The following is a 21,257-nucleotide window of genomic DNA, read 5'->3' on the forward strand; positions in this document are numbered from 1 at the left end:
TGCTTTTTTGAGAGCAGCGATTGAAGTTGAGACCTTATCCAGTTCCGATTTGAGATTTGGGTCGGATTGAAGGTATTGGGTTTTGTGGATCCGAGATAGGTCCAACAGAATTGATTGTTTGGATTCAAAGAAACGAGAGAGGAAGTATTGGGTGGAATCTAGAGCTGAGTTTGGGTCTCAATTGATTGTCGCATGCTTGCGTTGGATGGCTAAATCCGAACTATCGTCGGAAGGTAGTACAGGCGGTGGCAGTGGGAATAGCGGGCGGATTGCTTTCCTCACTTATACCTCTCAGCTCCTCCGATTCTTTCGCCCTCTCGTCCATTGTACCACAAGCCCATTATCATCTACATGGCAACCCAACAACTCAAACACAGAACAACAACCGTAGAAGAAAGAAAACAACAGACGACCCCTCCTCTCTCCCCAAGAGATAGCAGAGCTGAACGGCACTGTCAAAACAAAGCGACAAAAAGCCAAACGCGGCCTTAGATCACTCGGCATCGCCGTAGTCTTCCCCCTCTCCCCCAGCTTTGGACGCTGCACTTGGCCTGCGTTTAGGGTTAGATTTATAGATTAAACCAACTACACCTAGGAAGGCAAATAAAGTGAAATTACATTTCTGTCCTCAGTTTTAACGTCTAACTAATGACAATTTGTACCTAGGACCATTTCGGATAAAAATTATATAATTGAGGACTAAATTGGTCAATTCTAAAAGTTAAGGACCAAATTGGTGAAATCTTCATAGTCAAAAGACTAAATCGGTAATTAACTCCTTTTATGAATATTATTTATTAAGTATTAATATGGGGATGAAGGGAAGAATGAAAAAGGAGTACTTAGATTCGGTGGTTGTACATAGGACGTAGGAGGAATAGGCGTGGGGTGGGGCTATGATTGGTGTCCCGTGTGTGCGTAGAGAAACCTGTGAGCTGTGGACAGTATGACAGACGTCTTTGTCAAATATCGCCAAAAAGAGACCTAATCTGCTGCCAATTGGGCCCAATGCCAAAACCCAATTAGATTCTCCACTCGTTAGTGAATTTCGCAAATTATGGTTTACAAAAACGATTATAAAAACGACGTCGTTTTGACTAAAAATATGTGTCTAAAAGAGAAAAATTCAGGTTTGATTCTTGACAATAGAATTTTTATGCATAATTTGAATTATATATTCACAATAAATGAACTAAATATTCACACTAAATGAATGAACTAAATATCCACAATCAATGAACTAAATATCCACAATGAATGAACAATATAATGTTGTTGAGGGGAATCAAAACTGATTTTTTTTTTTAAATGGGACGTGGGTATTTAGTCAAAACGACGTCGTTTTGCAACCGCGTGCACCATGCATGGTGCACACGGTTGCACAACATAACTATTGAGTGAATTTCACAAATTTTATTCTGGATCATAACCTATATTGGGGATGTTTGGTAAATAATTATTAACTGATTAGGTTAGTAAGTTTGACTAGTTGATAATATTAATTGATTGTAAAAAAATGTTTGATAAATTGACTGTTAGCTGATAGTTGATTACATGCAAAATGACTTTCTAAAAAAATTGGTCGAAAAAGTTATTTTGAATAGCTTTTTGAGAGTTGTAGAATTTTGAAACAATAAGTCGTTACAAAAAATCAATTAATCAAACACTTATATTAACTGTTTAACCAAGTCAAATAGCTAATAGTTGTCAAAATTAACGAATAAGTTAACTATGTTACCAACCAAAGCTATTATAAAGTGATAAAAATAATGTGAGAAATTTATAATCACTATCTAAGTGTTATCTTCAAGTACAAAAATCATATTTTATCCACTTGAATATCACTTTCGAGATTGATGTAACTGTACATTTTTATGTTGCATGTCTATTTGTAGTTTATATTAAAAATGAATATAAATCAAAATATAATAATTTTTTTAAAAAAATTTGCAATAGAGTAAAAATGGATTTACAATACATTTCAAATAATTACTGCAATATGTGAGTAGTCTATCTCGGAATTTAAACTTGAAAAATATTATATGTACCCTTATTATCTACTCTCAAATTTTACTTTCACATTTAAAATATTAATATAAACACTTTTACAAAGTCATATATGAAGAAAATAACTTATGAACTCGTTACATTAGAAAATAAATTTGAGATAATAAAATTTAGGAGTACATATGTAGTCAACAATTTTGTGAAATTCTGGGAGTGGGCCCACCGTGGCTGACAGCTCAGCTGATGTCTCCTCTTTTTGTGTCCATCTCCCTGCTGAAAACATGATGAAGGGTCCGCGCCATTCACTCCGTGATTTAACGCTTCAAACCTCAAGTGCCTATCTTTCTTTTTGTCCTCTTTCGGTGCGCAAGGGTTTGCATCACCTGCGATCACCTCTACCCACCACAATATGTGCCACTCACTCTCCAATTTACCTCCTAACATCATAATAATTTTTTTAAATAAAGGCAACACCCTTTAAATTGCAAGTAATTTTCACATCCGGTGACTGGCGATGGTCGAATCGTCGCCGGTCGCCAACCATGAGAGAATGCGACCAGTGGTCGCCAGGTGGAAGTTCTAAAAATTAATCATTCAAATAAATTGTTAAAAATTCAACATTAATTAATGGGTTTCATAAGATATGGGCTAACCAACTTGGTTGACATGGGTGATCGTACACTCTCATCCCTTAACCTTTCGTATAGAAAAACCAATATGGTCAGCACTTTGCCGTTTAATTTGGCCAGCCTGGTGCAAATGAATATTAGTCTAAGTATAATACGAGCTTAAGGATTTGTCTGAGTATAAGGCCTACTAGTTGTAAAGTTCTAATATATTTATCATGGATGTGTCTTATGTTAGGACCAGAAGTTTAGAATGTCAAAGTTGAGAATGACTCATTTAATAGTTATAGAGAATGTTACGAGGGGTGAGGGTGTAACAAACCCACATTTGTATATTATTACTGCTATTTAAGGGTTCTTAATTAGGTAATATAAGCCGTAGTGTTACATCAAACATATTTATAGAGAGAGTAATTCATGTGTAAATTGGTTGACAGTACAACAAAGGTAGATAGTGCCCAAGTTGGGATGGATGGTTGTGATGCCCATCCCATCATTTTTTATTTTTGTTTGAATGATAATGGAAACATACACACACCATTCAATGGTATTTATTAGATAAATCACATTCTTATGTAATAACTCGCAAATTACACAAGCGAGATAAATTATATTAAAAGACCTTGTATTACAAGCTCGAACGAAATGTTATTGGCGAGCATTAAACTCGTAACTTTTTTTGTACAATACTAATGTTTCACCCACTCAATTAACTTGTTTCGAAACACTACTCATCATTTATGCATACAACATTAGTGTGACATGACCATGTTTCATATAATGTTGTGTCCATTAGTAAAGAAAAAGAAAAGCAAGTTTCACTCAGTCAAATATTAATTAATATTTAATAGGTAAATTCAAAAGAAGAATGTAGTATCACTTTGGCATAATTATTAGTTACATGTGCATGATAACTTATACAAAATGTTTTACTCATTAATTGGTGGTTATTTAGATGTTACCCACTTAGTGTTAAATTAATCAAGAAGGCACTCCTTAGAAAACCTATTATTTTGCCCTCATGCCACCCCATATAACTTTTATGATGACTTAACTTACTTGATAATGGTATTGCATGTTTTATGAAATATCATGTATTAAAACAGAATGTATACTTTTGTTAAATACAAATGGCTCATAAAACACCCCAAAAATTAAGACATTCGTCAAATAAGTAGAGTATGATTCTCGTATCAAAATATCATGACTTCGACTTCCTAGATCAAAATCATCATAATTTGTTTTTCAGACCACGAAGTGTCCTGAGCAAGTCTTAACTGTAGAAGACTCAATTAAGCCCGTATCATACTTAGACTAATCATAGTTCGCATCGGTCTAACCTAATTAAGAGAAAAAGTGCTGGCCAGATCAATTTTTTTTCATATGAGGGGGGTTTGAACTCTCAACCTCTCTCAAGGGACTAGAGTGCACTATTACTCACGCCAAACAGAGTGGTTAAAATCATCATTTTTAAGAATAGCAGTCACAGGAATCAAATTGGGCTAGCAAACAAGGACAATTACACATGAAAGTCCGACCTCGAATGTTGTGAAAATGGTAAAAAGAGAGTGAAATAGGTGATGGCAGGTACGTGTTGGGTGCAATGGCGCAGCGAAGTGGTTTTAGTTTAGCGCAGCTTCGAATCCCAAAAGTGAGAAACCAAACGCGTCCTTAATGAAGAAGCCGTGCTTATTTGTTCTCTGCTCCAAAACCCTACACGTACACTACATACTACGAATTCCCCCCACTTGCCCCTCCCCGTTTTCCCGCGCTCGCTCATCGCCTCACTGTTTACAGGTGATCCGGCGACGGCGACTCCTCCCGCCGTCGCCATCATCATCCCGGTAGGCCCCACCCGCCTCCCCTTAGCTAAGCTCCACCACTTTTAAGAATCCACTCTCCCCATTCAAACCTTTGTACTCTCCTTCTCCTTCTCTCTCTCTCTTTCTTTATCTCTCTGTGATTTTTAACGTTTTCGTTTCTACTCTAAAATGCGCTTGGGTTTCGTGTTCGTCGTTCTAGTCGGAATGTTCATTTTCTCCGCCGGCCCGTTCGGGGTTGATGGGTGGCGGCCGTGGCCCGCCCAGAAGCCCAACTCGACGGATTTGATCTTCGGCGGGTCGAAGAAATACGAGGGCTCGTCGGAGTTTGTTCACCTGAGATACCACATGGGCCCCGTTCTTACCGCGAATATAACGGTTTATCCCATTTGGTACGGCCGGTGGGACAAATCTCAGAAGCGGATTATCCGGGCATTCATTTCCGCTATTTCCGCGGATGCCGTTAAGCGGCCGTCCGTTGCCGGGTGGTGGAAGACGGTCCGGCTCTACACCGATCAGACCGGCGCCAATATTTCCCGGAATGTGATCCTCGGCGCCGAGAAGAACGACCGGTTTTACTCCCACGGCAAGTCCCTGACCCGGTTAACGGTCCAGTCCGTGATTAAATCCGCCGTCACGGCGCCCTCCCGCCCGTTGCCCACTAACCCTAAGAGCGGCGTCTACCTATTGCTCACCTCCGACGACGTGTACGTCCAGGATTTCTGCAACAACGTCTGCGGCTTCCATTACTTCACCTTCCCGTCCATCGTCGGCTACACGCTGCCGTACGCCTGGGTCGGAAACTCCGCCAAATTATGCCCGGGAATCTGCGCCTACCCCTTCGCCGTACCCGACTACATTCCGGGTCTGAAACCCCTAAAATCCCCCAACGGGAACGCCGGGGTGGACGGGATGATAAGCGTGATCGCTCACGAGATTGCGGAGGTCTCCACGAACCCGCTGGTGAACGCGTGGTACGCCGGCCAGGACCCGAGCTTCCCCGTCGAAATCGCCGATCTCTGCGAGGGGATTTACGGCACCGGCGGCGGCGGGTCGTACACCGGCCAGATGTTGAACGGCGCAGATGGTGCCACGTATAACATGAACGGGGTCAGGCGGAGGTTCTTAGTGCAGTGGGTTTGGAACCCCATTTTGAATTACTGTACTGGCCCCAATGCGCTCGATTAATTTCGTGATATAATTGGGGCTTTTGGTAATTTGGGCGTTCCATTTCAGTTTCCTTTCTTCAATCCGTTATGCTCTGATAATGGATAATTAGTTAAGTTGATTAAGCTTTGTTTAAATTGAACGCCGTAATAATTACTGTATATACCCATTTTGTACAGTTGTAAATTGTTGTGATTTTATCCATTTCACGCCGTTATTATGTACGGAGTATTTGATGCTCTGAAATATGGTATTCAAATTTGAGGCTATAATGGTAATTTTTTGTATGGTATATGGTAACGTGCTTATCCAATTCGGTAAAAATATTTGGATGGTAAAACTTCTCGGATTGAGTTTTGAACAAAAATGGTTGTTTGTATGTATGAGGGGTATGCCAATGATTTGAGTTGTTTAGTGTCACGAAGTGATTCTTTCAAATCGAAAGTTATGAGTTTGAATTCTAGTGGGGTCGTATTAATTCTTTATATTTTAATCAGTTGAGAAATTAGTTATGAACATATATTACATTGTAATAAGAGTTAATTTCACCGGAGGTCCCTTGTCTTTGGTGTCAATTCTAAATTACTATCATTTTTGCCATTTTACATCCCAAATTATCATTTTTTGGACACTTTTAGTCATTCTCTTGATTTTTTAGTAAGGGTATTTTTGTCTCTTCATATTTTTCTTTTGTTATTTTTTCAGTTTCAATCAGTTTAATTGGTTTAGGACTTTACTAAAAATTGATTGAAAAATATGATTACTAAAAATCAGAGGTTACTTAAAGTTCTAAACCAATTAAACTGGTTGAAACCGGAAAAAATAACAAAAGAAAAATATGATGAGACAAAAATGCCTTTACTAAAAATATAAAAAATCATGAGAAAGACTAAAAGTGTCCAAAAAACAACAGTCTAGGATGTAAAATGACAAAAACAATAATCTGGGACTAAATTTAGAATTGTCACAAAAACAAGGGACCTTCATTGGAATTAACTCTTGTAATAAAGTTAATAGTATTTAAAAAATAGAGTAAATACCCAAAATGGTCCATCGACTATAGCTAAATTCACAAATTGATCCTCGACTTTTAATTTTGACCAATTAAGTCCTTAACTTTGCAATTTTAACACGATTTGGTCCTCTGTCTATTTGATTGTTTGTTGACTGTGATTTTTGAGGATATATATGTAATTTTATGGTCCATCGTCTGTTTTTTAAGGTTCCGGTTGCATTTCCAGACCGTACTGTTACATTTGAATCCATTGTCAAAAGCAATCTACCAAATCCTGTCGCCTTTCTTCATCCTCCCTTTGGATTCAATGTAGTTGAGTTTGTACCAGAGCGAAGAAGACGACGTGTTTCCGAATCGGTGCAGCGTCATCCTGGAGACCTCCATGTGCTCCCACGAGAGCTGCAGGTTCTTCTAGATATCGTTGATGACAGCGCGACCGTCGGCGTTGATGCAGAAGTGTTCGAAGGCCTGTTTGAGGTCGAACACGATTGTTTGTGGCGTTGGACCTGATGAAGATTGCAAATTGGCTTGTAGCGCCGGCAATGATGAGTTATGAGAAGGTGTTTGGACGATGGATTGTGTCGTGGCAGTATGCGAAGGTGTTTGGGCGGTGGAGTGTGTCATGGCAGTAGATGAGGGCGGCTGGGCAGTGGCTTGTAGCTGGGAGATAGACTGTGTCACGGCAGCGGATGAGAGCGGGCGGCGATGAAATTACATATATATCCTCAAATATCACGGTCAACAAACGGTCAAATAGACAGAGGACCAAATCGTGTTAAAATTAGTTAAAATTGAAAATTGAGGACCAATTTGTGAATTTAGCTATAGTTGAGGGACCTTTTTAGTATTTACTCAAAAAAATATGTATGAGGGGTATGTGTGCAAATTTAAGATAAAGAAGGACGTTGAAGTAATAATAGGTAGACTTTTAGGGGTCCAAATGAAATTATGCAGTTCCCAATGCTAGCAAATTTTAGGGTTGGGTAATCATTTACAAATTACAAATCCCAATGGGCAAAGGCCCCAAGGATTTTGTTGCCTAGTGTTTGGCAATGTATTGGTTTTGGTGCAATGAAGGTATTGAATGAAGCATGATGCAATTTTACGAACTTTTTATTTTTTATTTTCTTCTTTTACTTTTTTTTTTTCTTAAATACAAAAACAAAATGAAAGTGAGGTGCATGCAATGGCTCTTTTAACAAAGTGGCTCGTGGATTGATGATTTGATTTAATTATTCATATATGTGCTCTAAGGAATGTTATTTAATAAGTCAATACCTAAATGTCAATATTTTTTCAAAAGTTGAATTCCTAATTCTAATGACCCCGTTTTCCAATTTGACGGAGCATTTGAAAATTCAGCTGAGCACAACGGGGCTAAACATTTGCTTACTACGTATAAGGAGCATCTTCACTTTGAGAGATTACTCCCACACTGTCGTTGATGAGACTCAATCCATGGTCAATTCTTTTTAAACTTCACACCACTAAGTTGCTCATGCGGGCACCTAAATATCAATATTGTTTGATGGGGGTGGTGGAGAATCACAGTTGATTAAATTTTGAAAGTTGAAAAATCATAGGTGGTTACCTTGAACCATAAATAGTAAGAATTTGAAAATAGAAAGAATACATGTGATCAATTTAAAAGTTTAGGACTAAACATGACAAAACTATTATACTGAAAGATCCCATATGATATTAATTAATGCACTTATGTTCATATAGAGAATCATCTTTCAGTCACTATTACTCGGTGCACTAAATGTTTAAATCTTGCTTTTGATCATATTGCTATCTGCTGACCGATTGAACCTTTACTCATTCAAATAATACATTTTCATCTTCTAATCTTGTCTTATAGTGTAACTCTAGACCTCTACTCCTGTCACACTATCACGGGGCGTTTGGTTGGAAGGAAGGAATTAGGGGGGAAATGAATTGTAATTCGGTGGGAAAAGAATAAAGTGGGAATTTAAATTACATTGTTTGGTGGAAAGAAATAGGGTGATGAAGAATTGAGAGGGAAGAAGTAAATAAATACTAAAATGCCCTTATATAATATTAATATAATAATGCTAATGAGGGTAAATTGGTATTTTTTAATGAGATTGCAATTCCACAAAGCATGGAATTGCAATTCCTAGGGTGGAGGCATGAATTGTAATTCAGCAAAAGGAGGGAATTGCAATTCAGCGGAATTGCAATTCCCTCCAACCAAACAATGTAATTTCAGCTTTCATTGAATTTCAATTCTTTTACAACCAAACTACATTGTACCAAATAGGCCATCAGTGTTAAATGTTTTATTATATCTTGATGTATTGTTTTAACGACTTTTAAATATTGAATAATAATACTAATAGTATTAAGTACAACAAAATATACTATTAATAGTGGTACTAATACTACATAATACAATTATATTATGTATGATATATATAATTATGATAGATTTAATAAACTTGGGTGGTCCGAATTATTAAACCCGATAATTAAAGAAAAATATAAATGGATAATAAGGGGAAAATAATAGCAAAGTAACGGGATAAATGCATGTCACGGGGACATGATTGTATTGATAGTGATGTTGTAGAATAATTACAAAGATTGCAATGCTATTACAATAATTGATTAGAAAATGAAGATGAAGATGTTTCAATAGGACAAATACATTGCTATTTATACTTAAGAAGCCTTTTAACCACCACCTAAAAAGGTGAGAATGGTTACAACAACCCTTGGCCGCGCCATGATCTCGTAACCGGACCCCTGTACTAGCTGAGGCCCCTTGGCCGAGGCCTAGGCCAAACCCGGCTTAGGGCTTAGCCGTAGCATGATTAGCTAGGTCGTGGCTTGGGTGGCCTGGGTCAAGTATGGAGCTCAATCCTGGGTTCTCGCGTCTACCCAAATCATCTTTGTTCTGTTTTTTCGGGTCGACTTGCTCCGGTTCTATTCCTAATATATTCATCAAATTATACTGAGTATTTTTTTTTTTAATAAAAAAAGTCTTCTAAATTAATTAACTATTCTGTAATTTCAATTCAATCAATTGTTTTACTCTTTAGATAATCTCAATCATATTTGACACACTACTATACAAATGTGATGTATCACAACACCTTTTATCATTCTCCAAGAATAGTTTCAAGAATCAATGCAAATAGTGAGGAGACGTGTATTTGACGAGATGACATTACAAAATTAAGCAACCACCGCTATAACTACAAACCCAATAAGACAAATGAATGCTTACTTTTAGCTATCCCTATGAAATAAAGAAACCATCCACCCATCACATAACAATGAGATTGCTGGTTCCGAATGGAGTGATCGAATGGGTGAATCACGATTCTTAATTAGAATATCACGAATTTAATTATTGTCAATATTTTTTTTGATTAAGCCCATATCATGTAATTTTTTTAATGCAATTTACTTATCTTGTGTGATTTGATTACTATTACACAAAAATGAAACACTTTTAAATGGTAATGACAAATTTTGTCGTCATTAAACAAAAGAACAAAAACAAAAAACAACGAGGCTACTCTCACCTAATTAAGTATGGGGAAAGTTAAAGTGTGACATAATGTATATTGATTGGATTCTTAATTACTTATAACAAACACTAATTTGTCCTCTAAGTCAAAAGCAAAAGGCACGGGGCGCCTAAAGGAGGCTGTTCTTTGACCTGCAAGTAAGGCATCTTTCCGTGACTGGTAAAATAATGGATGGGTCTAAACTTTTTTTTTTGTTTTGTTTGCATCATGATTTTTATGTTTATAATTGTATTGAGATTTTACTAATTTAAGGTTAAATTATTGTTAAATTTAATTTAGGGATAATTTTATTACTTTTTTGTCCTTGATATATGAATTCTTTTATAATTCTTGTCCACAATTTACCATACAAAAATAAATTGAATTATTCGTGAGGACTAGTTCTACCAAAAGCGCTAGTTAATTATCTAAAATGCTTACGCAAGGATTATAAACAAAAAAAAAAATTGAAAATATTCTCCCAACTTCTCTAGTTCAATTCATGAATATAATCTCCCATTCTTTTTGAATTGTTGGTCATTAGTTATTCAAAACCAATTTGGGAATGAAGATGATATTTTCCCCTCTAAATTTTTTCCTAATATTTCCCCATGATGTGCCTTAAAATTATTGGTGCCCATGAATTGAGTGACCTCACCATCAGTTAAAAAGAAATTTAATTATCCAATTTGAAATTTTCATATAACGAAGAGAATGAAATGTATGAAATTTAAACCCCTTTGTTTCCCTTGAACCGCTATTCGACTTCCATAATGATGATTATAAAGAGACAAAAATGATTGCGTTGCCAATAAAACCGATATAATGATGCACTTAACAGCTTTAATTGGTGATGGGTTAGTGCCACCAATCTTGATCGGCCACGCTACCCCCATTCTAAAGCCAGATCAGATTCGGGTCGGATGACAGGGACAGGATTATAAATTTTAGGCTAATTTTGACCTGGAATTGGATCATCCAATAGAGGGAGAGGGGAGGCATATTATTCTGGAATTGACGGAGATTGATGGGCACTATAAGGGGGAATGGGAGGCCGAGAATGACAAAAGGAGTTAATTAGTCTTGAGGGTATAGCTCAATAGTGTCAATTTACCACACCTTTGCGCCAATAAGAGACATCAAAGACAGCTTACTGGGAAAAGGGCTCTCCTGAAAGGGCCAAATCTGAACGTTTATGCTGCCAACCAAACAGGAATCAACCCGGAACTGTTGCTTTCATCTCAATTTTTTTTTTTCTTTTTCTGCTTTTAACTTTATGTGAATCCATTCCATGGGGTGTATACGAGAATCAATTCCCTACATGTGAAGTTACTATCAAAACCAGAGGATTCCTATATGCAGTAGACAATGTATCATTAGAAGGTGACCTATTTCCAGCATTATCAGTAACAGTAAGGCTGAAAAAGTGGAAAATTATCAGAGAAAAGGGCAGACCAATATACCATATAGTTGGCATTAATAAAAAGTGCAAATTGCAGGTTGTAGGAAAAAATCAGAGAAGGGCATACCATATAGAAAGTGCAAATTGCATTCTTGTTTTCAGTATAAGAAGTACTAAAGTTACCTCTATGTGACAACATATTGCTGGTTTCTCCACCCCTCTTGGCAGATCAAGTGGGGGGATCTCTTCCTACTAGCATTTGGTTAGCTCCAACATATTGCAGAGGCTTGTGACATCAGGTATTACGCCTTCACCAGCAGGCCTTGTAATACTGTTTCCTACAAGGTCATTCAATATATTAGTAGCGTCTTTGGCTCCTCCATGCTGCAGGAACTTCATCCTTAGAACTGAACCTGTTGCCGGTGAAAGTGGATCCTCTTGGCATATCTTTTCCCAAATGGTTGCTGAGAAGCATTTTGCATACAAGTAGCTATAGTAACCTGTAGATTTAATTTAGTCAGATAAATCTCATGACTTAGGCTATGTATCCCATATCTCATAGACATGATCAATTCCCATGGTTAGATATAACTTTAGGCTAACAAGTAGACAGTTTTATTACTGGCTGTATATTGCAGCATGTAGTGTACGGTGTACCTGCACCATAGTTTGTAAGATGATTAAATCGGGTGTGCCAATGCGTCCCTTCCACATGTTTCCAGCTTGTATGTTGTCTTTTGAGATCAGCAACAATTGATATTGAATCTCTGACTGAGGATGGCTGCTCTCCAAAAAGTGTTTGATCAACTAAAGCGTAGAAAATCTGATAAAATGACAAAAGAAGATATGCAGGTGAATGCTTTCCAAATCCTGCTACAAGTAAACTCTACAAATGTTTATAAATAACAATTTCAAGCCCAGAACAACAAACCTGTCGTTGCAATTCTGTTGCAGCAAACATATTTTTCGCTCCAAGCATTGATTCTACCAATTCTTTTGGTATGACATCACCAGTTGAGTAGTGCTTAGCAAATGTCCTTAAAACCCGATAATCCAATGCAAAGTGCCTTTAGGTACCAAGGTAAATGACATCACAATTAACAATCAGCAACAAGGTGGCTTTTGGGACCAACACTATTTGCTCCAATCATTGATTTTGTTATTCTAAAACATCGGGATGAAATGAAGGTATGTTATACTCACTCAAAGAGTGTTGAAGGTGTTTCAGCAAAATCAAGAACAGCTCTAGTCCCTGAAAAATGTTGATATTCCTAGACAAACAATCATCAAGTAAAACTCATCAAAATGATGAAGCTTAAGCAGTGTCCACTACAGAATATAAAGGCAGTCTATCCAATACCGTTCTTGAGAGCAATGAATGAAGAGCATGCCCGAATTCATGAAAAAGTGTTTCTACTTCAAGTTGGTTAAGCATAACTGATGTTGAACTTGGACCAGAAAAATCACAAATGAGAGCAACAATCTGCAAGTTATCATGCATATACAAAAATGCATGTAAATAGGACCCCAAAAAAAAACCTCAAGCTATAGTTGTAGAAGTCTAAATAATAAAATATATTAATAATGAAAAAAAAGAGTAGAATAAATATCTTACATACAGGAAGTTGGTACTCTGTCTCAGAAATGCGACGTCCTCCTCTGATAGCAAAATGGGCACAAATGGGATGTTTACCTTTTCTTGATTTCAAATCAAGGTATAAGTAGCCCAATTCACCCTGACATATATATGTTATGGATCAGTTCAAGCATAAAAGGGTGGAAAAGACTAACAGTAAAAACAAGTGTGCTTTTAGTGAACCCTTTGTAATAAATTTAGAAAGAAAAATCAGTTTGATGAGAGATATAACTTCCAGTACATAAGTACAAGTATTCTATAAAGAATATTACCTCATTAGGATGATGTAGTAATATTTTTATCACATCTGGATGCCATGATTCACCAGGGGCCAAGGGTATCTGTCTAAATGTCACACCAAATAGTGACTCAACCAAAACCTTTAAGCCCTCTATACATCGTGCTAAAGGAAAATATGATGCCACAGCCTACAAGATTGAGAGAGGAAAATACATTGTATAAGAATAACCTTTGCAAGTAACTTTCATATTTTCATAGTTTGGCAAACTGTGTAGAGAAGACAAATAAAATATATTTATTGTGAACTCACAAAAACAAAGACATTCCACTTACCAAGGAATTCAAGTTGTATGCAGAAGACTTCATCAACCACGTGAAGTATCCCTCATCCCATGGCTCTAAGCCTCCACCCAGGTCACAACTTTTCACTCTCTTAAACTCCTCAATTGCCTTAAATTCCTACATAAAGCATCATGATCTGAGTATAATTTATGAAAAACATGCATCAAGAATGATTGCAGGAAATACTGTATAAGCTTGAACAAAATACCATGTCAGCCTTGGCTCTAACTGATTTGCTCATCTCGTGCAAAAAGGAAAAGACTACTTCCGGTGATGCAGCCATAGTTGAATGTAGAGAAAATGCAGAATAAGATTTATACCCCAGAATCTGCAAGCTAGCCCCAAAAATTAATGGCAACAAAAATTGTGTAAATATCTTACTAGTTGGCCAACTAATTTGGTACCAATAAAAATTTAGGCCCCATAAAATGCACAATGAGAACCCAATAAATAAAGATCCCACTCAAAGTGATGGAGAAATGAGGACGGGAATAGTGAGCACATGAATTGCAAGATCACAGAAAATCTGCAGTTAATGACTATAAAAGCACATTATGGATTATGAGAATATAAATTAAATAAAATGATACTCTTTTTGGTAAGTAATATATCAAATGATTCTCTCTTTTTTTTTTCTTTATAAATATAACGGAAAAATGAAATGATACTTTACAAATAATAAAGGAATGGAGGAATCAAAATCTTCTCTCTCCCTTTTTTTTTTTTTTTTTTTTTTTATAGAATAATTGAGTGCTATTTAATATGGTAATTCAAATATGATCCTAGATTTCAGCATAACAAATCAACAGGTCTAAAGGCCTATTTGCTTTCAGAAATGCAACCTGAGCAAATTCGTGGCGAGCAGCAATAAGCTTATCAAGAACCTCAAGATTAGCGCGTGGGGCAGAATTTCCCTGGATATATGCCATTTTCCTAACCTGTACACATTTCAGAAGTTGACAAAATAGATGGAATAATAAACAATGTGGTAATCTAGCTTCCATCTAGTTATAGTGGCTCAGTGCAAAGGATATTGAATGTTATACATGTTATCCAAAGCATAATATGGATTGAGTGTGTTCCTTTTCAGAGGATGAGACATGTCAACTTGGGTTCGGAATTTTGGCACTTGGCATGTGCTTATGAAAGAGCCCCAAAACAGAGGATTCAAAAAGCTGCCATTTGCTCCAATTTGTGAACCAAGCATTAAAAAAAAAAAAAAGCCCATTATTGCACAATGAAATGCTGTATAGTAGGTTGTCTGATCTTTTCTTATCAAGTGATGTGGATCCTATACTTAAAATCCCCATTTCGCCAAGTTAGGAAGATTCTTGGTATTGGTTCGGGGACCCAAAAGGTTGCTATTCTGTTAAGAGCGGCTATAGAGTCATTGTGGGAAATTTTGTTCGTAGGGAAGACACTCTTGAAAAATGGCAAGCTTTGTGGAAACTTAAAATCCCAAAAAATGGAAAACCTTTCTTTGGAGAGCTTTGAATGATATCCTCCCTACTACTAAAAACTTGCTTATAAAGAGGGTAGAGGTTGATCCTTTTTGTGCCATGTGTGGTATCATGCATGAAGACAAAATGCATTCTTTGGTGTTGTGTGAGTTTGCAAGAGCCATTTGGAGAGAATCCCACCTTCCAATCCCTACCTTTGTGACAAATATTTTTCATTCTTGGTTTGAAGAAGTTTTGAGTATTCTAGACTCTAATGAAATATTTTTCACAACTGCTATTCTATATTTTATTTGGAAGGCAAGGAATGGTGCGGTTTGGGATGCATGTCTTCCGGCCCCAAAGAAGGTCGTGGCGTCCGCTACTGCCGCCATGCAAGCGTGGCTTGGTGCCCATCCGGTTGCCAACGCAAGGAGCTTGCCCGTTGGTGCTGCCGCCACTGCCGCACCTCAAGCTGCGCCCCCGGACCTTGCTGCCGTGCCTTCACATGCTGCAACCACGAGCCACACAGCTGAGCCGCACGCTACTGCCACAAGAACGTCTACCGGATTGCGCTCGTGCCGTTTTGATGCCGGTTACCTACCTACGTCCAACAAGGCCTCAGTGGGGGCGGTCTTATTCGATGAAAACGGAGGCTATGTTGCAGCCTTCAATGCTATGTTACCTCCTTGTTTTTCCCCACTTATGGCCGAGGCCTTTGCATGTAAGGAAGTCCTATCCTGGCTAAGAGATCGCGAGGAGCAGTCTGTTGAATTACTAACGGATTGCTCGAGTCTTCAGCACTGTTTATCTTCGACTGGGGAGCTAGTTCGATCGTATGTCGGCTATGCCATTGATAGTTGCAGATTTTCTATTTCATTGTTTGATTGTCGTTTAGTTAGCTTTATTCCTAGATCGCTCAATTTACTAGCTCATACTTTAGCTTCTACGGCTTTTAGTCAGTCCCCTGCTTTGTACTGGGAGACTAGCCCTCCAGACTCTATTTCTGCTCATCTCTAATATATGCCTTTGATGGTTGCTTTCAAAAAAATCTCTAATAACCAGGCATGCACAAAAAAGTAGGATGTCCTTCACTAAGTTTAAGAGAGAATTTAAGGATGTGGACATGAAAAATAGCAATTAACTATTTAGAACTGCATCACAATTCAAAATGTTACCTCGGCATCTGATACACATTGAAGGACGTGCTGCAAATTGTTTGGTGAAGTTACCAATCTAAAGCCCTTCTCCTTCAGGCTGTCTCTAGACCACATGGATTCCTTGGAGGTACTCCGTGGAAAACGATAGATAGGCTTGACAAGGTGGCGCCAAGTTTTAGAAACTCGTGAAGCTGGAAATATATCCACTTGACCTGGGTCAGTGACAATATTTGTACTAAACCTGATAAAAAAAACAGTGTCATAGAGAAGTATCTTGTAAGTATTCAGTCAAGTAGATGGTAGACCAGCGGCAAAATTCAAAAAGTGAAAGATGAATGCATATGCAATGCAGAAGGATGGCAAAAAACTATCAGAAAGACCTAAGATATAAGTCATGATGTGCATTGTGTGTGATGGGTGTAGAAGAAACCAAATGACAGATGAATAACATAATTGCCATTAGAAAAGACCAAGCTCCTGACGATCAGTAGGCTGGATATCATTTGTAATGAAAGTCAAAGCTCTGTCAAAGTGGGCAAATTATCAACACACATTACACATATGATTCTGTACTTACTGTCTACACAACTGAACAATCTCCATATTGAGCTGATTCACTCGATCCAGTCTTTCTGTAGGTCAAACAGGTATGTTTGGGCATTGAAAGAAAGAGCATTTGAAGAAAAGAGACCAATTTTTAATAGGAAGCGCACCAGGGGAAAGATGAATTCCACCATTCTCCAAATCCATGCGTAGAAAACGAGCTGCCCTTTTACCTTCCTCGGTAAGTGAATTGCCTTCTCGTTCTGCTTTTAAAACTGCCTTGTATATACTATGATTTGAATTAAGGTACTGCACGACAAGAATCAAAAAATGTTGTGAACACTGTTTTGATAGAGGATTTTCAAGAGTAAAGGTAAAAAAAAAAAAGGTTTAATGCAAGATCACATGAGAACAAGCTTCCAGAGATAATGGTTAATCATTAATGAAGGACATGCAGCTACAGTATTGAGATCCATGTCATTCATTTCCATAAACTACAAGGAAACACATAATTTTACTTTCTTTTTAACTTCACCTCTTCAAGAACTAGGTGTTTATACATCATACTAAAAATCAACTTTCATTTTCTTCTCTCCTATTGTTCAAGAGGGTTACCAGCAACAGCTATAGTAAAGTTTCAAATAAGCCTACTGTTGAAATAGTTGCTTTAAATATTCATCTATTGCTTTGATTTGCAAAAAATAAGATACATTCAGGCACAAATAAAGACACTAGCTTTCTTACATGTAAAAAGTCGTTAACTCTGGAAGATGCCTGGCTTGCCTCCTCAACAAATTCCCTAAAAAAGTAAATAAAAATCAATATTTGCACTCTGCAGCATTTTAAAAATGATCATCCTAGAAATTAGGATTATACGTTCATTTCAAAGCAATATAAACCTGTCTGGATGTGTATATCTACATAATTCTGCAGCATCAATCACTGAACATACCTATCAGATGGAAGTACTTCAGTCATATCCTATAATTCTAAAGTAAAGTGCAAGCATGTAAGTGAAACAGTGTGATTTTTTTTTTTTTTTTTCGCATAAAGCAGTATCATAGACACTAAACTCCTAAACATACAGTATCGGATATTTCATCCAATGTTCGAATGATTTCCGAAGCCGACAGCATTGAAGCGATGTGATTCAGCAGCTCTTTAGACCTAGCATATTCAAATGCATTATTGTCAATAAACAGAATGACAGAATGTGAACGGGACAATTCTTCAATCAGTCTAGCTGTGAGAATTCGAATGATGCAACTCTTTTGCTTTTATCACTTTTCCATTTTCTTCTCGCATACCTCTCGATAGCATCGTCAGCGAATCGTTGAAAGCCTTTGGCAGTTTTCAGGTGATGGTATCCGTAGAGGCCAGTGTCGTTGATGAGTGGTGCTGTGGACGTTGCAGTGTGGAAGAAGTGGAATTTGCAGCTAACAATAGCGGAGGACCTCCGAATCAACGCGTTCATGGTGGCGCCGCTGCTGAAAATGCCGCGAGCTAGGTGGATTGGGACGATGCACTGTATGCTGATGAAACCCAACGTTACGGGGCCGTTTGGTGACGTTTCAAGCATAATAGGCTCTGCCGGGTGGCCCGTCGAATTTACGTTTAATTTTGCGAGGCCCGTTGTAACAATCTATATATATATATATATATATATATATATATATATATATATATAAATATATATATATATATATAAAAGTAAAATCCTGCTAACAAATTTTCCCCTCAAAACTTTTGTAGTAAAACTTATTTGGTAAGTAAATGTCAAATGAAAATAAATAAATAAATAATAATAATAATAATAATAATAATAATAATAATAATGTTATTACCTTAAATAAATAAATTATTATACTTTCTCTTAAATAAATAAATTATTATACTTTTCTTTTGAATTAGTATTTTCTACCTATAAATACAAGGGTTTCTTTAATCAAAGAATCTCATACTCATCTCTCTGCTTTCTTTTTGTATGAATTTTCTACATTTTTCTAACTATATTCTCACGTGCAGTTTATATCGTCTGGTATGAGTTTGAAGATACTTAAGGAGGCTCTGCTTCAACAAAAGGAAATTGAGGAGGAAGAGCATTTGTAACAGAACCCTATTGGTTTAGTTTTTAAACAGAACCCTATTGGTTTAGTTTTTATGGAAGATTGTAGAGACGCGATCGAGGATGATAAAGACGGTAATTTTGATAATTTTGTAAGATTTTATGAAACTTAGAGTCAGTATGTTGATTTCGAGATTTGTACATGCCATTCAAGTTTCTATGGTTTTTTCATATTATTTAAAAAGAAGAAATAAATAACAAATACAATTTCAGATTTTGTGTTACTCCATTCACATATTAGTATAAATAAAAAAAAAGTAATAAAATAAAATACAAAGGAAATGTAAAATTTTAACCAAAAATTTAATTAGAGAAACCTCCCAAAAAAATCCACGTTGTACTGAACCCAAAAAAAAAAAAAATACTGACAATGGCACAATCATAAGGATCAAAAGGAACAATGGAAGACCCAGAAATCCAGACATCATTGATGTACCGAACAGTGATGAGAGACTCATCATGAAATGTAGTAATTAATGAATTACCATTAAAATTAGTATAGTAATGAAAGAATTATCATTTGTATGTTGACATTTTCCCCCGTTTATTACCATTCAAATGTTTGATACCAAAAATTATACTATATAAACACAAAATATGCAATATATATATATATATATATATATATATATATATATATATGCCCCTAAGTTTTGGGGATAAACTTGGTTAGGAGGATTTTACTTTTAATTATATATAGATATAGATTATTCTCATAATTTTATTTTCTTTCTTTTGTGTTATTATTATGGTAATTTTATGGTAATGTATTTAAATATTGGAAGAAAACAAATGTTATAATTAATGAAATTATTGTGATAATTGCCACAAAATTTGGTAATTATAATTAATATAATTAATGAAATTGAGAAATATATGATTTCTTCCATAGAAATATTTGTGACAATTTCATTAAATTATAATTAATAAAATATGAAATATAATTTAAAAAATGAAATTATAAATTTAACAAAACATGAATATTTATAATATTTTTAAATATACATACATATACTCTTTAAATTTCTAAATATAATTTTTTAAGTATAAATCTATCAATATAAATTATAATTAATGAAATTATATTATAGGATTTTTTTATATACATATTAATACAATTTGAAATAAATCAACTTAATTATATAAATTTATCTAAATATGTACATGATTAGAGATTATATTAACCATACAACATTTAAATTTTAATTTTGTATGTTATGAAAATAGATACTTGACTAAATATATAAAAGTCCAACTATATTATTATATTATACATTTTAACATCTTTTTAATTTTTTTTTATTTTAAATTCACAATAACAAAAATAAAATTCTGTGCAATGCATGGATAAAGCACTATATTTAAAAAATACAATTTGATAAATATCATAAATTAATTAGTAAAATATCATTTATGTTTATAATAATAAAATAAAATAAATAAATAATTCAACTATGTGAACCAATAATTTCAAAATGAAACTAATGTACAGTTACAAATAAATATAGCATGATTACATTTACTTTAATTAGTTTTAATACCCTTAATGATATGACTTTTCTTTATCAATTTTTTTATGGGAGACTAAGTGAGTGTTTGGGTTGCTGGAATTTTTTTTTTAAATACTTACTAATAAAAAATAATTTTAAAATATTTTTTAACCCCTCATAACATGTGTATAGTACAATTTTACCCCTTAATGATATGACTTTTCTTTATCATAAATTAATTAATACAATATCCTTCCTGTTTATAAATTAATTAGTACAATATTCGGTTTTGAATCTGGAACCGAGAACCACCGGTTTGGAATTGGAATCGAACTGTGGCAATGACTAGTACTACAAATAGTCATCTGACTATTGGACTAGTTATCTTTTTAACCATCAACTTTCAATTCGAGCAAAACGCGTATCTTGACTTTCATTTTTTACCACAAATAGTCAATTTGTTAAGATTCCTGTTAAATGAGATCTAAATCTAGGGGTATTATCGCCAAATTAATTAATATGATAATGATCCTCTCTTTTATAGGTTGTTTGGTTCACATAGCATTCCCAGTAATAGACATATTCCTCTGTTTGGTAACCACTTGTATTCCCAGGAACATTGTTCCCGGGAATGACTTATTCCCCTTGCAAGGGGAATAGAGATTCCTGGGGCCCCCTTAGTATTAGGTTATTCCTAAGTTCTTAG

At 35.8% G+C, this 21,257-nt stretch overlaps 2 protein-coding genes across 3 annotated transcripts; one reads left to right on the forward strand and one right to left on the reverse strand.

Moving 5' to 3' along the window:
• Nucleotides 1-4,357: 4,357 nt before the first annotated feature.
• LOC109193789 (protein EXORDIUM-like 3) lies at nucleotides 4,358-5,912 on the forward strand. Its single transcript, XM_019344600.1, has one exon. It carries the CDS (start codon nucleotides 4,625-4,627, stop codon nucleotides 5,639-5,641), a length of 1,017 nt encoding a protein of 338 aa, XP_019200145.1. The 5' UTR covers nucleotides 4,358-4,624; the 3' UTR covers nucleotides 5,642-5,912.
• Nucleotides 5,913-11,502: 5,590 nt separating this feature from the next.
• Nucleotides 11,503-18,527, reverse strand: LOC109193780 (probable mitochondrial intermediate peptidase, mitochondrial). 2 transcript variants are annotated; one of them, XR_002056342.1, is made up of 18 exons: nucleotides 18,244-18,527; nucleotides 18,022-18,103; nucleotides 17,836-17,888; nucleotides 17,681-17,735; nucleotides 17,107-17,245; nucleotides 16,971-17,025; nucleotides 16,412-16,634; nucleotides 14,640-14,735; nucleotides 14,006-14,125; nucleotides 13,789-13,914; nucleotides 13,488-13,643; nucleotides 13,199-13,315; nucleotides 12,940-13,062; nucleotides 12,783-12,850; nucleotides 12,511-12,646; nucleotides 12,237-12,402; nucleotides 11,763-12,079; nucleotides 11,503-11,529 (listed from the first exon to the last, which is right to left on the reverse strand). XR_002056342.1 is itself a non-coding variant. In XM_019344590.1 (17 exons), exons 1-17 carry the CDS (start codon nucleotides 18,513-18,515, stop codon nucleotides 11,832-11,834), a joined length of 2,235 nt encoding a protein of 744 aa, XP_019200135.1. In that variant the 5' UTR covers nucleotides 18,516-18,527; the 3' UTR covers nucleotides 11,678-11,831. The 2 variants fall into 2 exon arrangements, 1 of the variants encoding a protein (XP_019200135.1); XM_019344590.1 differs by lacking the exon at nucleotides 11,503-11,529 and having other exon boundaries at nucleotides 11,678-12,079.
• Nucleotides 18,528-21,257: the final 2,730 nt, after the last annotated feature.

The sequence above is a fragment of the Ipomoea nil genome, unplaced genomic scaffold (assembly GCF_001879475.1).
Source record: "Ipomoea nil cultivar Tokyo-kokei standard unplaced genomic scaffold, Asagao_1.1 scaffold1932, whole genome shotgun sequence".
NCBI classification, from domain to species: domain Eukaryota; kingdom Viridiplantae; phylum Streptophyta; class Magnoliopsida; order Solanales; family Convolvulaceae; genus Ipomoea; species Ipomoea nil.